We start from the raw sequence: 17,865 nt of genomic DNA, 5'->3' as shown, positions 1-17,865 counted from the left end.
GCTGCTAGACAGTAGTCTTACTTACATGCATAGATAAGATCAAACATCCAACCAGAGTGGATGATGGTATTAAAAAGATGATGCAATACAGTATAGCACCCCCATTGAAATCCAGCAACATTGCAAGCACTGAGAACATGGTGATCTAGAGGGAGTACAAACATTCATGTTAGTTGCTCTAAACTTTCATGTTTTCAGATCAAGAGGTCTCATGATGAAGATAATACAGCCCAACTTTCCTTTTTACTTCTGTAAATTAATTTAAAGGGTCAGCACACAAAGCAATGCATTTTGTGATGACATCACGTCCCCCTTTAAAGTCTTATACACACTATGCCACACGTTGTATCTTTAAATCTAGATACACATATGGGAGGAAGAGGTGGCAGTCTGTCATTCCAAATTTCAACTCTGACTTCCCCATTCAAAAGGAAAGCAGTGTGTTTTCATGAACATCCTCTGCTTTTTAACAACTTAGGAAAAATGCTTTGGCCTAGACCTCCTCAAGAGAACCATCACTAGATAAACCTAGAACCTGCTGTATAAAATACTTTAACTATGGATAAGGGGGAGAAACTGCTATGCATTTCTTCTGGAGGTCAAATTTAGACTTGGAGAAGCATTAATTTGAAATTTATATCTGACTGGAAAAAAAAAACCTGACAGCAACAATGACAACAGATTTTGTTGTTGTTGTTAGCTATACCAGTGGAGAAAAATTGGCAGAAATGCTAAAACGACGAAATTCTGGCAATAAAAAAATTATAAGCATATAAAACCCTTCATGCTTTTTCTTTTAAAACAATGTGTGACCTCCTCAACATTTTTGTCACTTTCACAGTTGTTAGAATATTCTTCCTAGCTTATTTCTTGTATTCATCATCTACACTGCAAATTGCCATGAGCTCCTGGGAAAAGCTGGGTGTCCTCCCCCTCTAGGACAGTGTTCATCCTTTATGTTCTAAATCACACCATTGTATGTTCTCCAGATTTCATTTCTCCATTTTTGGTATGTGGTGTATGTATGGTATGTGTGTGTGCATGGTCTGTGCATGTGGTATGTGTATGCCTGTGTTGTGTACAGTATGTATGTGGTGTGTGTGTGGTGTATGTGGTGTGTATGTATGTCATGTGTGTGTGGTATGTATATGCATGGTGTATGTAATGTGTGTGGTGTGTGGTGTGTGTGTGCATGGTGTGTGTATGGGGTATGTATATGTGCATGCTGTATATGTATGTGTATTTGTGGGTGTGTATGTGGTGTGTGTGGTGTATGTGCACATGTGTGTGTGTGGTGTGTATATGGTGTGTGGTATGTGTGTGCATATGTCATGTGTGTGATGTGTGCGTGGTGTGTGTGGGTATGTGTATGTGTGGTGTGTGTGTGTGTGTGTGGTGTATGTGTGTGTGTATGTGGTGTGTGTGGTATATGTATGCATGTGTGTATGGTGTTTGTATGTGTGTGTATGTGGTATGTGTGGTATATGTGTGCATGTGAGTATGGTGTGTGTATGTGTGTATGTATGTAGTATGTGTGTTTGTGTGGTGTATGTGTGTGTACATTTGCATGTGTGGGTTTGCTTGAGCCTGAGCATGACTAAACCAAAGGTCACCTTTTTGCTAGGTTGGTTAGCCAGTGAGCCCAGAGCATGTACCGTGTGCATTCTCCAGCACTGGGGCTACAGTCACATATGTAGCCATCTCTCTCTCTTTTCAAGTCTGGGTGTGGGGGATCTAAACTAGGTTCTCATGCATGCATAGCAAAAATTCCACACACTGAGTTTTACTTTTAAAATGAAATTTTAAAATGAAATTTCTGCTTCCATCTTCTTAAACAGATCTACTGACTATTTTCACAGAACTTATCATTGCTTTCTTGTCTAATAAACCCTTAAAATGGAAAAGAATGGAGATCATTTTTATTATGATGAGTTTAATAAATTGTTGATTATAAACTGTAATCTTTTATAACTCTTTCAGGGGTGACCCCATCTATTTTTTTCTTGCAACTGGCCTTCATTTGCAGCACACTATAGATGTCAATAAAATTTTGCTTAATGAATAAAATTTACTCTTTTCCATTATGAAATCACTGGAAATGACTATGTTCATATACTACGTGTGTGTGTGTGTGTGTGTGTGTGTGTGTGTCATTTAGACAAAAATGTGGCTTTGTGGGATTGATCCTCCAAGGGGTTTGAAAAAGTAGTTTCTGCTTTTCCTAGTTAATTTTATTTATTTATTTGTGTGTGTATTTACACACACACACACACACACACACACACACACACACACACACACACACACGAGTGCACTGTGTATGGAAGCCAGAAGAGGGCATCAGGTCTCCTGGAACTAGACTCACAGGGTATTGTGATTCACTTGGTTCATGCTGGGAACTGAACTTGGGTCCTCTGTAAGAGCAGCAAGTGTTCTTAACTGCAGAGCCACCTTTCCAACCCCAGTAGTTTCTAATTGTAATGATACGACACCAGTAACAGAATCTGTAGTATGGCAAGTTGCAGAGGTCTTTCTAATCACTTCACTTTCAGGGAACATGCAGATGATCTTCTGATTTTCTCCTTCTAAATCAATATTTTACAGTTTTAAAAACAACGTGATCTTTTAATGAAAGACAAGTACAGAGGAAATAGGCTAGGGGAAAAGTGCAGGTTTTTAAAGCTATCTGTGCTTGAGGCAAAAGTAAATATTTGGGATTGAAAGTATTAACGACCACTTTACCCAAGACATAAAGCATTAGCTTAGACGTCTATACTGCACATGCACACTAAGTGTAGCATACTTACAATATAGAAGCTAAGTGACCAAATGCCGCTGTTTTTTTTCCCCTTTCGAGAAATGAATGAAATCACGTATGTTAAGAAGATCAGGGATATGGCATAGCCAACAGAACATGGGATCTGAAAACAACAGGAATGTGAGTTTCAGACAGACTAATGTGAGGTAGGAAATCATGTAAGCTCCAAACACTGCATCGAACAGTCTTCCCCCTTCCCCTTCCCTTCTCCTTCTTGCTCTGGCCCCACTCCGCCCCCCCGCTCCACCCCACCCCCCACCCCCGCTCACTCTAGCCCAAAGTACTCTGTATCTGTCTTCAGATACCCATATGAGGGCATCAGATCTCATTACGGATGGTTGTGAGCCATCATTGGTTGCTGGGATTTGAACTCATGACCTCCTGAAGGGCAGTCGATGCTCTTAAACCGCTGAGCCACCTCACCTGCCTGGAACATTCTATAGTGTTAGTACTCGACAAAGCATTGCCTGTGAAAGCATTTACAAATTTTTGCACTTACTTGTATGGCATGACTTAAAATAGAAAGCGTCTCATCTGGGAAGCGTAAAAGGTAGTCCATTAAGGACATGAAGAGGAAGACAAAGCAGTACAGGGAAATGTCCACCAGTGCTTGCCCGAACCAGTAAGCCGAAGGGAAGAGGCCAGAGACCCGCAGCTGGAACCAGGCTTTGTTCTGTCCAGGAGAGAGCAGAGACAGAAAATGTGACTTCAGCTCGAGTTTTAAGGTAATGTAGATTGATCTAATGAATATTTAATGTGGATTTTTTAAATAACTACTCTGGACTATAGTGATATTTACTACCCAGGATGAGAGGTGTGGATGACTGACAGATGTAGCTACCAATCAGCTGCTTTGGTGAAGGTCACGCTGAGGTTCATCAAATACCTGGGAGGTACGTGAAGAAGACTTACTATACTCAGACACCGCCATGAGTGGGCAGGGACTTACAGGGCTGGGTGTGTGAATGGGAGGCTTATCTACCAAGCAACCCATTTCCCATTGTCTGTACAACTGTATAACTGCACATATAAAATGTGTATGTAATACTATGTAAGTGACTTGACTTAACTGTATTTTTTTGAGACAGGGTCTAATATGGCCTGGGCCAGTCTTAAACTTATAGTGCAAGATCCTTCTGCAGCTATTATCATATTTGATTTTATGCATTCCTGAGGATTAAACCCAGGACTTCATGCAGAATAAGCAACCACTCTATCAACTAAACTATATCTCAGACCTTTAAGTAATTTAAAATACTATATATAACAGAAATAATTATATGATTAATTATAAAATATACTTTATATTTTCAATACCTTTTAGATTAAAAATCTATTAGTGATAGATGAATGGATTTACTTTTCCATTTTGCATTTCATTTTGTGTAGCTGCATGACTGTACTTAATTAACACTTGGAATTATTTAAACTTATTAATTAAAAACTCCATCATTAGTGTATGTGTGTGTGTGTGTGTGTGTGTGTGTGTGTGTGTGCATGCAATCACTATACTTTCAGCTTCTAATTTAGAAAGTAACTCAAGTTCCAGTTACTTATAATTTATTATTACCTTATAGTCTGTGACACTGCTCATGGCAATATAAGGAGGGCAAGCGGAGGTCAAAATCAGCCAGAATGCAGTCTTCTCCAGGTTTTCTAAAGGCATACTAATTTTGTTCTGAAAAGGAAAAGCTGAATGCACAAATTCCGAGTTTCTTTTCCTGGCACAAATTTTAAAAATCCTAAATTGTTTGTATGTCCTGGGTGTCTGTTGGGAATCTCCAAACGTTTCATGGTCCTTCCAGTTTGTAAGCTTGACTTTGGATGACTTCACTTCATGCTCAAAACTTGCCAGTTAAGAAACTGATCCCAGGAGCATGCATCAATCAAAAACATTACATAGTTGGAAATTATTAACAGTATATGTTTGTGTCATTCATTCTATGATTTACTGGGGTGTTAGGTAAATACATGTTAAGTCACAGCTGACATCCTCAGTTTCCCAACTGATCTTTAATTATCTCTAATATGTTAGCTGGGCTCAAGAACCATATCAAATAGTAGGCACATCAGGAAGCCAGAAAAGAACTGGTTGGTGATCCCAAAGTTGAGATGGAGTATGAGGAGGGGATGTGAAAGAGCCATGTAAAATGTTGTTGGTTGTAGCCACTGCAACTCCCTTCAAGGAAAGGAGATGAATGAACTCTCATCATACACAAAGCCATCATCACTTTAAGATCCACACAGCCATTGCTTGATTAAGCATATGTTTAACTACAGCCATGAAGCCGGAGAGCTGAATGGGAAAGAGTCAATGTTGATCTCAGATATTCATTTATGTGTTCAGGAAGTACTTAAGTGCTTACTGTGTCCAGGGCTTATCCCTGGGTACCAGGTACTTATGTTTAAATGTGTTAAAATATGAGATGGCTCAGCTTTTAAGAGCACTGGCTTGTTCTTCCAGAGGACTCAGGTTCTATTCCCAACACCCACAAGATGGCTCACAATCATCTGTACCACCAGTTTCAGAGGATCTGATGCCCTCTTCTGGCTTTAGAGAGCACACAAGTGGTACACAGACATGCATTTAGGGAAAACACTATATACAAAACTGTTCAGAAATTAAATAAAAAAATATTTTTAAAAATGCAATGTTCCCTAAATCTGTAAGAGAGAGAAATATATTTGAGAACAAAGGAATCTTTCCAAAAGATGGTTGCCCAGTTCCTAATATGAAGGGCTGTCTATGTTCAATTGCTCAGGCCTTGGGTTAGAAATACATTTTTTTGTCCATGTGTATGGTATATACATGCTTGCATGTGTGTAGGTATGGGCAGGGGGAAGAGGATAACATGGGTGTTTCCCATTCCTTCTGCATGTTACATATTGAGGCAGGGTCACTCATTTGAACACAAATACAACTTGACTAGTTAGCAGCTTCCTGCGGAAATACCCTGTCTCTGCCTCCTAGATACCCATAGCTGTCATGGCTTCCAGGCAGAGAAACGGAATATTTTTTCCTTTGCTCTGTATTTGGAAAAGCCAGTAGAATAGGTCTAAGGTAGGCCAAGGGGGTTAATATTTCTGGCAAGAACCTGGAGTTATTCTAATGAGGATAGTCTGAAATTCCTGCCTGAACTTTGTCCAGATTTCTTTCTTTCTTCAGCAGCATTTATAAAAGTAATGAGTCTCCCCCTCCTCCTTCCCTTCCCACCCCTTCTCTATTTCATTCTGTTTGTTCATTTATTCATATTGATCACAGTGCTGTATGCTCTCACTTTTGTCCTCTCTTCTCCCCATTGGAAAATGTGTTATTTAGCATCTTTTAAAGCCCAGGGGTCTCAAAAGGCTCTGCTTTTCCGAAGCTACAGAAGCCTGTGCGAATCCAACTCCTGGCTATGTTTTTAGTGGACTCCAAAAGGCTGTGATTCCAGGACTTTAAAAGATGATCTGGGAGGATGCTCTAATGGACTTGAACTTACCACAAAATAAGTGCTTCTGTCGGTTCGGACTCGGGCTGACGGTTTAACCATTCCAAGCAGCCCATTGCTAAGGATGTCCATCAGAACTGGGAAACAGTTCAGTCTCTTGGTATTGCATGCAAACGAAAAGCTGTGGTTCTAAAATATAGTAAAAAAAAATCTCCTAATTATCAAAGATCCTCACTTTTTCCTAAAGGAAGTCAAATTTAGGATTTTAAGATACAATGATGTGGCTGTTTCTTGATATGAGGCTATACCCACCAGCCTTATATTATGGGAGTCGAGCGCTCACCAGTGAGCTACACTTCCAACCCTAAGGACATGTTTTAAGGAATGGTTTCAGATAATAACAAAAGAATCCCACAAATGCTGTGAGCAAATTGCAATCTCAAAAATAAACAAAAAATGCTGTGCAAATAAAAACAAACTGTGGCATACATAAAACAAGGCATGTTTGAAATAAAACAAAACCATGTATTTGATCTGCCAGCTGCCTTGTTTAGGGCTAGAATCATGTTTTAAAGTGTTTATTGTCATAGACAAAACAACATTTCTAAGACATATATGGTATAAAATCTATAAAGGGAAATATATATTTCCTGGCCTCAAATATAACATCAAATATTTAACTTGAATAAAGTATGCATTTTGCTATCACACATGGGTTTTGTGGGCAAACATGATAGAAGCAAGAATCATTTATTATGTCAATGAATAAAGTCCACCAAGCAAAAAAAAAAAAAAATACAGCACTTGCTTTTGTTTCTATTTCTTAGACTGGAGACTTGAGTATTTTAGGGCTATATCATCTTTATACATGTTGGTGGAAATTCTGAACTAAAGACCAACATACCTTCTCATTGCCAGACACGATAATGGCTCCATTGTAGGCTGGGTCATCTGTGCCATCTCTGGCTCCAGAAGCATCTACTTCCAAAGCTATGTTCTGGCGCTCCACAGAATGGATAAAGTCGTCAATGCTTGCCTCTAAGATGTAATTCAAAATATTAGGTATTTCAAAGCTAGAGAAGTCCATGCTGGGTTTTGTAGCTCAATGCTACAATATGTGCTTTCCCACTTAACAATGCCTTTGCTATGGTGAATTAAAAGTCAATTTTTTACTCTAGGAATTTATACTACAACAAATGTCTTTAGTGATAATATATAAAATTCTTTCATACCATAATATCTTGAAATAGCCCTTTCCTCCTAGAATCTTGCAACGAATAGCTATGATGTTTTAATGGCAGGTAATTTCTAACCAGTACTGAAAGCAGAATTCACTATTATGAGATTATTACTTGATTTTCAAATAGTTTCTTGATGTGGGAAGGCAGCCTTGTGAGGTGAGTAACTTTTCAGAGCTTCTACCCAAATAAGCAACCAGTGTGTAACTCTTGACACTGTCCTAAGCATGTGCAGAAAATGAAGAAGCGTGTACTTAAGAAAATCTGCTAAAATTGGCAAGAACACTTTTCTGAGAAAGTTAGTGAACATACAGGAAGAACAGCACCACAAGCCATTAACAAAAAACAAATAGAGAGCAGAAGAGAAAAAGGATGGAGGAGATCGTTCAGTCAATAGTGTGCCTGTTGAACAGGATGATGACCTAAGTTCTATCTCCAACATCTGCCAAAAAATCCAGGTGTGTTGGTACATGTTTGTAATACCAGCATTGGCAGGCAGAGGCAGTCAGATCTCTGGAGCTCATTGAAGAGGCAGCAGAATGAGTTCAAGTTTCAGTGAGAGAGAGTTTGAAATAATAAGGTGGAGAATGACTGAGGGGAACATCCAAAGTTGACCTCTGACCTCCAAATGCACATGCATGCATGCACACCCTTATTTACAAAGACATGCACACACATAAATAAGCAATCCACACAAAACAGAAGATATCATGTGACACTTGTGATATTTATAAAAAGTCAGGAATGAGAGTCATCCAAGAGGTGTAGGAATTTGAACACACACTTACTTTGAAAACAGTTTGGTAGGTCCTTAAGGGTTTAAACATATGCATCATATGATCCAACAATCCCACTTCTAAGAGGATACCCCAAAGAAATGAAAAAATATTTATAAAAATATACATGATCACTGATCAAGGTATTATTCATAATCATTTGTATGGGGGTATAATCATTTACAGATGAATGATAAATACAATGTGGTATATGTACACAGTAGAATACTACTTAACACTATCTTTAATTAAACAATTAAAATGAGACTATAAGGTCTCAGATATCTCTATGGTATTTTTGAAGGAAGAGTTTTTAGCAGATTCTCCTTTTCCTTGTCTCTGCATTCTGCTACCTTTGATCTTCCTTAAAACCTCCCCATCATAAGTCCTTGTTCAGAACTTTAAGAATGAAATATAGATACATATGTGAATTGGAAATATGTTATTACCTGTCTTATTGACGATCAGTAACTGAGTGAGCATGCCCTGGGGCTGTTGTCCAGGAGCAAGGAAGTACTCATGTGGGGAAAGTTCCCAAGTGTAAGTGCTTTGAAGTATTTTCATCGTGATATTTTCAAAAAGAAGAGGGCAGATGCCAACTGCCAGAATCAAGAGCCTGTGGAGAATAAAGCTGTCACCATGAGCATATTATGATTGATCTGCTAATCACAAATATTTAATGGGGAACTTTTGGCTTATATGTTTTTTTAAAGTTATTTATTTATTTATATATATTTATCTATATTTATATTTATTTATCTATATTTAGTGTATATATGAGTACTCTATCTGCAGGTACACCAGCACGGAGAATGACTAAGGGGACCAGCATGCTAGAAGAGGGCATCAGATCCCATTACAGATGGTTGTGAGACACCATGTAGTTGCTGGGAATTGAACTCAGGACCCCTGGAGGAGCAGACAGTGCTCTTAACCTCTGACCCATCTCTCCAGCCCTGCCTGTATTTTAAGAGTGTTTTGTCCCTCTCCCACTTCTCAATTTGAGGGGACAAACTGTAGCTTTACTCTTGGATCACTTCTCTTACTCTTCTACCCTTGGGTAGCCCATATCTTGTGGGTGTACAGCCCCATGATCCGGACACCCAGACTCTGCCTATCTCTTGTGAGTCCTGTGTGATTCTCCACGTCTCTGCTGGTTAATTCATCACCCTTCCAACAGTTTTCTTCACATCTACTTCCCATAGTTTCTGATTCTATAATGACCACATGATCTCTTTATTCTCCAGACTTATATTTTAATTACCTTATAGTTTATTCTAAATCATTATCAGTTATTTAATAATAGACTCAATTAAAATGTATTAATTAATTACTAACTAATACTGCCATCATATTTACTACTTTGATACCTTCCTCCATACCTAATATATAAATATCTCTTGCCTAAAATCTTTGGAAATGACTGGCATTCTTTCTTTCTTTACTCTCTACATGTTACTACTATATTGATAATATACTAATTTTCTTCTTATATCATTTTGTTTCCTTGTCAAATTTTTGTGTACTGCTTATTGGGGTTGAATTATGTGCTAGGATGTGTAACTCCAATTCTTAATTTAAAACACAATGATCCTGGTGATGGAGGGACACCTCAGTGGTAAAGCTTCCTTGCTATGTAACCCCAAGGACTGGGATTTATATTTCAGCATCCATATACCAAGCCAAGTGTTCTGCATATATCTGTAACCCCAGCTTAAAGGAACAGGTAGAGAAGTACGACTGATATTCACTGGCTTCTGGCTTCGATAAAAAATGTGAGCCTAAGGTCTTCCTTAAAAGAATAGACAGAGAGTAATAGACATTCACATCTGATATTCTCTTCCAGACTCTACATGCATGCATAGGTATGTGCACCCACACATGTATGTGTGCACTCACACACATACATATAAATGAATCAGAAAATCTTAAAAAATGTAATTGTCAAAGAAAAGGCATTTATTGATGGGTAAGGTATCATAGATCTCATAATGGTAATGGAAGATGATGAGTCTCCAAATCAGGACGACCTGTTATGTTCAGAGGTGGAGTGGATAGCAAGTTGCTGCCACTAAAGACAGCGGATGCCATGACATCTAGGCAAGTGCTAGTAGGATAAGCACACAGTGTCTGGCTTGAGGCACTGTTATGTGGGTCCTTGGAGAAAGGATCCCCTGCAATGTGTCAGTGATATCCCATGGAGAAGAATATGAAATGCAGGAGACATGCAAGGAAACTTATATCATCTCAGCTTTTCCTTTAGAATTGTCTTACAGACTTTATAAACTCCACCATCTAGTCTCCCAATAGATAATAGCTTGGACCAATGACCAACCTAGCAATGGCGCTTACTTAGCTTTGTAGAGTGTTTGCTCTTCTTGTCCCACCTTTGTTATCTTTAGTGTTATGTAAGAGAGCTCGAAAGCATCCTGATACTCACACAGATAAGAGTGTTTTCCTTTCGTGCTTTAACTTCAACAGGCGAACCTTTGCAATCGCACAGGTTTGCTGTCTCCAGAGAGCCATACCCCCCATCTTCTTCTTCATTTCTGTAAGTGAAGAGAGAGTCTGCTCCATCTCCATAAGCCTTTCTGTGTCCCCAGATCTCTCTGTTTGTCCTTCTCCCACGATGTCAACCTCTGCAAAACACAGAGGAGGCAATGAGTAAAAACCCACTTCAGAAATGCCTTGCTGCAACTACTGTTTGAGTATGTTTTACCAACACTCTTGTCTTCTGTACTCCTCCACACATAATACAGCATCACTGGCTACTTCATTGAGCCAGAAACAGAAAAAAAATCCATTGATTGAACAAATACAGGAATTAAAAAGGATATTTTTGTATACAGAAACTATATAAAGGGACTTCTAGACTTGACGTGGCTGCTACACTCATTGACTCACAGTAGCTGTGGCTATGTGCACAAGGTCAAGCTGGTAAAATTCTAGTATGGATGGAGGAGAGACTCATGAGACCCCATCCCCGACTGAGGAGCTATGGACAGTTGATAGCAGCAGAGGGAGCGAGAGTCAGTATTCTTGGCACAGCTACTAGTATGTTGGCCATGCTCCTCCAGTGGATGACCACACACCCATTTATATCTACACAGCACTGATTTGACTGAGGGGGTTATTAATAACAACAAAATGAGATGTTAAGTTGGGAGGGAGACAGGGGAAGAAGCACCAGAGAAACTGGGAGAGGTAGTGATAGGTGGGTATGATTAACAGATGTTGTATAAATGTATAAAACCTTCAAAGAATTCTAAATTATTTAAAACATAAATAGTATGGTAGACATAAAAATTAAAGCTAAAATACATTGAGTAGATGTATTGGATTATCTAATAATAAAACTTTTTTTTTAAAAAAAGAAAGAATGAAATTTAAATGCATAAAGAGGTTTGAAAGGTGTTTAAGCCAGGTCCTGACCGTATTCACGTGTACTTTGAAGACATAGTAAAGGAATTAGAGATGCTGCAAGCCATAACTTTAAATGAGTTAGAAGCCTGGTGGTTAACTATAATAGTCTCTACTACAGAGACTTAAAATTGATTTAGTCTTTAGCCTATTCCCTAGCATCTCCGGCTACCTAGGATGATCTCCAGGAAATGATGCCCAAGTAAATCTGAGAGCAAGCTTTAAAACACAGACTTGTAAGTGGAGGCACAAACATGGACATAAAAATACCTAGTGGATAAGGACATTGGGATTTTTAACAGGATCAAAGTCATGCTGAAAGAATAATTGGCCCCATTAGCCAATGGAAACAGATGCAGACACCCATAACCAAACATTAGATGGGAGAGTCTTGTGGAAGAGTTAAGTGCGTGATTGAGGGACACGAAGAGGATAGGAACTCCATGGGAAGACCAATGGAGTCAACTAACCTGGACCCTTGGGAGCTCCCAGAGGCTGAGCCACCAACCAGGGAGTGAGCATGGGCTGGACCTTGGCCCCTTGCACATGTGTGGCAAATGTGCAGTTTGGTTTTCATATGGGTCACCCAACAAGTGGAGTGGGCATGTCTCTGAAGCTGTTGACTGCCTGTGGATCCCATTCCCCTGGCCTGGGCAGCCTATGTCTGGCCTTAGTGGGAAAAGATGTGCCTAGTCCTACAGTAACTTGATGTGCCAAAAGGGGATGATACCCAGGGGGAACGGAGGGAGGAGCTGTGTGAGAGAGGACTGGGAGGATACTGGGAGGCTGATGCTTGGATGTAAAGTGAATAAATAAATCAATAAAAAAAGAATATTTGTGTCTGGGAGATGGCTCAGAGGTAAAGTAGTTTTCTAACAAAGCTGAGGACATGGATTCAAATCCCTGGAAATTATGGCAAAAACAAAAAACAAGAACAAAAACAAAAAACTAAACACAGAGCATGGTGATGCTTGCTTGTAGTCCCAGCACATGAAATAGGGGACACAGACAGTTCTATCCCTGGATCTTACAGGCTAGCATGCATGCTTAGAATAGAGTAAAACTTCAGATGAATGAGTAAAGCTGCCTCAAACAAAAGTTAGAAGTCACCAGAGGAATGACTGGGAAGGTTGTCCTCTGATTTCTATACTTACTTGCACACACATGTGCACCCAGACCCACCACACACATGCATACCCACATGAACACATGGAAAAGAATAATTCAAAGATATTCTCTTCTATTTAATGAAATGATCTCCATATTTCCAAAGTGGTAAACAATTCTGAACCCACTGGATGAGAGTGCAAAGTAGCTCCTCCATTCTTGGGAGCATGGTAGGAGAGGACTAACGGCAACAAGAAGCAGCAGAAAGCAGCCTGATCCCACAGACATGTTGTCTGCTGCAATGCAATTGAATTACATAATGTCCAAGTCACGAAGTGAGTTTACATCATCTACTGATTCTTTCCCTTGGATCCTTCACTTCGTGAGTGGGCATAGCACAAGAGCTTGGGGTGGGAATGGAAACCATCATGTTTAAGTGCACAGGGTTACCTCCAAAGTCTCACCAGCAAAGGTATACACTCTGCCTTTGTATAGCTCATCAGCCCACCAAGGGTCACTCTTGGGGCAAGAGGTAGAAAGTGATCTACTGAGATAAAATGGACCTAGGCTGGGTATACTGAATGGATAGTTGGAGGAAGTGATGGCTGGGAGAGCTGAAGGCAGAAGGTCACATCATATTTTCAGCCAGGAAGCAGAGAGCAATGGATGTTAAGGCTCACCTTGCTTTCTCCGTCTTACTCAGCCCAGCCCAGGAAAATAGCACCCTTCACATTGTTCTTATGTCAATTAGCTTAACTTAGTTAACCCCTCACAGGTATCTCTAGGAATTTGCTTCCATGAGGGTTTGGATTCCATCAACGTGACCATCAAAATTGATCACCACAGGGAGAGTCAGGTTAATGCCGTATTAATTGATTTAAACAAGAAAATGGTGAGAGGCTGTTTCTCTTGCTGTGGAGGGATTGGTAGTGTGGACTGTACATCATACTGAGACCTGTAGAGCTTCATCATTGTTATAATCCTAAGGCACATGGAATGGAGAAGCCTGATTTTACCTTCAAATAATTTAATATTGTGAGGTGGACAGAATACAATAAAGAGAGAGATAGGTAGATATGGCAGAAAGGGAAAGTAAGAAATGGTAAAAAGGTAGATAAAATGAAGCAAAGAGGGAAAGCAAGTTTTTTTTTGGTGGATTTTCTCACACACGGTGTCACCCTTAAATCACAGACATTTGCTCAAGATGAACCATTTAGCCATCTACACCAGCAGTCTCATAGAAAGTGAGCCATCTCACATTCTGGCATGACTTTCTTCAGTGTTCTGGGTTTTTAAAATGTAATTACATCCAAGATACAGTACAAATTATGAGATACATGAAGAAACAGGAAAATGTAACTCACATGAAAAAAATAATTAAACTGAGTCTCAGTATAGGTCATTTGTCGTGTGATTTGCACGCTGGGATAATAAGGGTTTTAAAATATCTATAATAAGTCGAAGATGATATCTACTGAAAAATATGGATACCATTGACAAACTGATGAGTTTCAGTAAAGAAAGAAAACTACATAAAGTTAAAGAAAATGTTAAGATAAAAATATCCAGCCTTGGTAATGGTTTATGTGTTGGGTTTCAAAATAGAAATAAGCCTTGTGGTATTAAGACCGGTAAACAGACATTTTACAAAGAGGAAAAAAATAAAATTCTAATCTGAGAATATAATATCTATGAGCTGGTACCAAATGTTTATAAATTTTTTCCTTAATTGTTGGTTCACACAGATATATAGTTTCTTTTTAAAACAATACTATTTGAGATTTTTCTCAAGTTTTTGTGAATCTGTTGCCTGATACATTGTATTTGTTTTGAAATTTTTGCTCAGTTGAAAATTCACACACAAATATAAAAGCTAGAAAGTCCCAAACAAGAAATACTAGTGAATGACTTTGTGTTAAATATACATTGTATTAGGTAAATGTGAAATAAAATTTTTTTAAAGAGATACTGTGTGTGAGAAAATGCATCAAAAAAACTTTCTTTCCCTCTTTTCTTCATTTTATCTTTCTTTTTTTTTTTTTTACCATTTTTTACTTCCCCTTTCTCCCCATCTATCTATTTCTCTTTCTTTCTTTCTTTCTCTTTCTCTTTCTTTCTTTCTTTCTTTCTTTCTTTCTTTCTTTCTTTCTTTCTTTCTTTCTTTCTTTCTTTCTCCTGTCTGTCTATCTATCTATCTATCTATCTATCTTCCTTCTATCTATAATGTATCTATCTATCTATCTATCTATCTATCTATCTATCATTATCTGTCATCTGTTTCTCCACCACCATCATCACAGTCATCATCAACCAATTATCTCTACAGATACATAAACACTGATCTACAGTCAGATAAATTTGAACTGACTTTGGTATTTAATTTACAAAATAATAGTACCTATAAATCAGGATTACATAAAAATATATATGCAGAGATAATATATGTATATACATATATGTATATAGTCTCAAAATTATATTCATCTGAAGATGCTTACATTTTATATATATAGCATTATAGTAATGTTGGGGCATATGTTATTATAAATAAATATCGTTATCATTTACACAGGAAAATCATGAAGAATCACAGCTAAAAGAAAAGCATCATAGAAATCACATGGTTGAGTGACAATAAACAAACAAAAAACAGCGGAAACATAGAAGCAAAGGGCAGATGGAGCCAATATGACAAAGTTAAACATAACCACATTTAAATGTAAATAGCCCATCAACTCCTGTTACTGATATATTGAGAGATGTACTAAACAGTAATATTTAACCACATACTATTCATAAGAAATATACTCTAATTTCAAAGAACAAGAAGAAATGAAAGTGGATCTATATACTCTGCATTAAAGATGTGGCATGTGTGCTTTTACCAGACAACTCAGGATGAGCACCATTATCAGGATTGAAGGAGAACATTAAGGATGATGAGAGGTAATTCATACAAGAGACATATCAGGTCTACACATGAACTTAATCACAGAAATTCAAGATACATGATCTCCCTACCTAAAGGGAGAAAGCCTAGGACTAGATACATGTAGGCTTAGAATTGTAATTTTAATAATCTTACTAATAGCTGATAGAAGATGCAAGCAAACAGAGAAGTAAGGTTGGATATTTAATCATCCACTTCTGCCTACATTTGTGCAATTCTCCACACAAAACAGTTACACGGGTATACATAATCTACATGTTTATAGCTCTATAATACACATATACATCTGAATATAGATATGTGAATAACTATCTTCAGTGGATAAGAAGCAGGCACCAAATAATCCAAATTCTGGTTCAATAATACAACCCCCCCCAAAATTGCAAAGGTTTTGAATCAAAGTTTATGTTTTATGATCCCACTAAAATTTCAACATTAATAAAGAAAAGAATGATTTTAGACACAGTGATATTGACAACAGATGAATGGACATCTTGTACAATCTTGTCTAAAAAGAGCCTCAATAACAGAGCCTTGCATTTTGTAATCTTCTCTTTGTAATGGGTATTTTTGAGGTACAGACCACACTGAGTGTGATCAATACCTTTACATTGTTTTCAGTTGTTGTTGTTGCTGCACTTTAATTACCTGGCTCATCAATTGCTGCTTTTCCTTCTAGCTTCAGGAACACCTCATTCAAAGTTGTCATGGAAACACCATAGTTTTCAATTCCCAGTCCAGGACAGCTGTCAAGACTCTGGCAAAGTTCTAAAGGGCACACACAGCCAGTGAGTCACCATGGCAACAATTGTGTGAACTGAGAACATATTTCTCAGACTAAGAAATGCAAGTATATGGGATTATAGTTGATATGTGGCAAAGACACAGAAATGAATTAGTACACAATTCATTACACTTTTTAAATTCTATTTCATTTTGTTTCACATTTGTGCTGTAGGCTCAAATATTACCCTCTTACAATCAATTCTCTATATTCATTTACATTTTTATTTGAATTTCATTTTAGTTTTGCTTTTACAATTTAGATAATTACATAATTTGGATTTCTCAACTTTGAGCTTAGGCAATTTAAATTACCATTCCAGAGAACATATATAAGTGGTAAACACTTCTGCAAAGGAGTTGTTAGGAAGAAATGATTAATGTTTTTTTGAGCCGTGCTAAGATATTGTGCTAGCCACAAAAAGAGAAAAGGCTAAAGAGAACTCTCTAACATGTTCAAGCATTTCAACCCAATAATTAGAATATCATGTTTCCTCCTATGGATAAAGTATCATTATTTTGTTACTCTTTTGATCACATTTTAACAACTGAAAATATCACAAGCTTTCAATGAATTGTAGTTATACAGTAATCACCATAACTACTATAATAAATATTATGTCCAAATTTTATTCTGTTGTGTTAATGTACATTACCTGGAAATCTACAGGTTGTTTCTAAGGGTAATGTATAGACCAGTTTCCCTTCCCCTTCGGCTGATAGCTTGGCCTCAGGGATGTGCTGTATAACAAGTGATGTGATGTTTTCTGGAACACAGACTTCTTTCAGCTGCAAACTGATGTTTTAAAAAGACATAGACTATATGACACAATCTATAATAGAATGAAAGTAATGACTAAGTTCTTTGGGGTGAAAAAAAGGCAGCCAAAATCGAGTGAAACATATAAGTCATGTAAACATGTAAAGAGAAACCAAACAAAGAGATCATAGAAAGTAATGTGGGGAGAAAATAAAAGCTAATCAAAATTATTGGCCAGGCAACTCAGGAATGGTGGAGAGGGAAGTCTGGCAATGATTCAAGTCTCCAAAGAGTCAATAGATACAGAGTTGAAATACCAGGGATGTAGCGAAGATTAGAAGTACATATGATAGATGACGTAGAGAATGATATTCAAAGTTGAAGCTGGCTAAATGGGATTTTTATACTGGTTCAAATAAGCCAGGGACTTTTGATAGTCATAGGTGCCAGACAAGTAAAATTATTCAATCTAGTCATCCGATGCAAATTCATTAAATTCTTAGTATATGGTAAACATTCTAGTGAGTGAATGAATTTACATAGTCCTGCCATAATGGAATTGCCAAAAGTGGGGGTGGGGCA

At 37.9% G+C, this 17,865-nt stretch overlaps 1 protein-coding gene across 4 annotated transcripts in view; it reads right to left on the bottom strand.

Annotated features, from left to right (window-relative positions):
- The window catches only part of LOC117710758 (ABC-type organic anion transporter ABCA8B), a 71,037-nt gene that overhangs the window by 15,545 nt on the left and 37,627 nt on the right, over positions 1-17,865 (bottom strand). For 3 of the 4 annotated variants that reach the window (XM_034505937.2, XM_076935543.1, XM_076935544.1), the window contains 10 exons: positions 17,180-17,319; positions 16,389-16,508; positions 10,704-10,902; positions 8,713-8,879; positions 7,154-7,287; positions 6,301-6,438; positions 4,389-4,496; positions 3,318-3,491; positions 2,808-2,921; positions 26-145 (listed from right to left, as the gene is read on the bottom strand). In XM_034505937.2, coding sequence (XP_034361828.1) covers positions 26-145; positions 2,808-2,921; positions 3,318-3,491; positions 4,389-4,496; positions 6,301-6,438; positions 7,154-7,287; positions 8,713-8,879; positions 10,704-10,902; positions 16,389-16,508; positions 17,180-17,319 — 1,414 coding nt within the window. The remainder of the gene's footprint in view (positions 1-25; positions 146-2,807; positions 2,922-3,317; positions 3,492-4,388; positions 4,497-6,300; positions 6,439-7,153; positions 7,288-8,712; positions 8,880-10,703; positions 10,903-16,388; positions 16,509-17,179; positions 17,320-17,865) is intronic. The other variant, XM_076935542.1, reaches the window with a different exon arrangement.

The sequence above is a fragment of the Arvicanthis niloticus genome, chromosome 6 (genome assembly GCF_011762505.2).
Source record: "Arvicanthis niloticus isolate mArvNil1 chromosome 6, mArvNil1.pat.X, whole genome shotgun sequence".
NCBI classification, from domain to species: domain Eukaryota; kingdom Metazoa; phylum Chordata; class Mammalia; order Rodentia; family Muridae; genus Arvicanthis; species Arvicanthis niloticus.
This window is presented reverse-complemented; position numbering and strand designations above follow the sequence as displayed.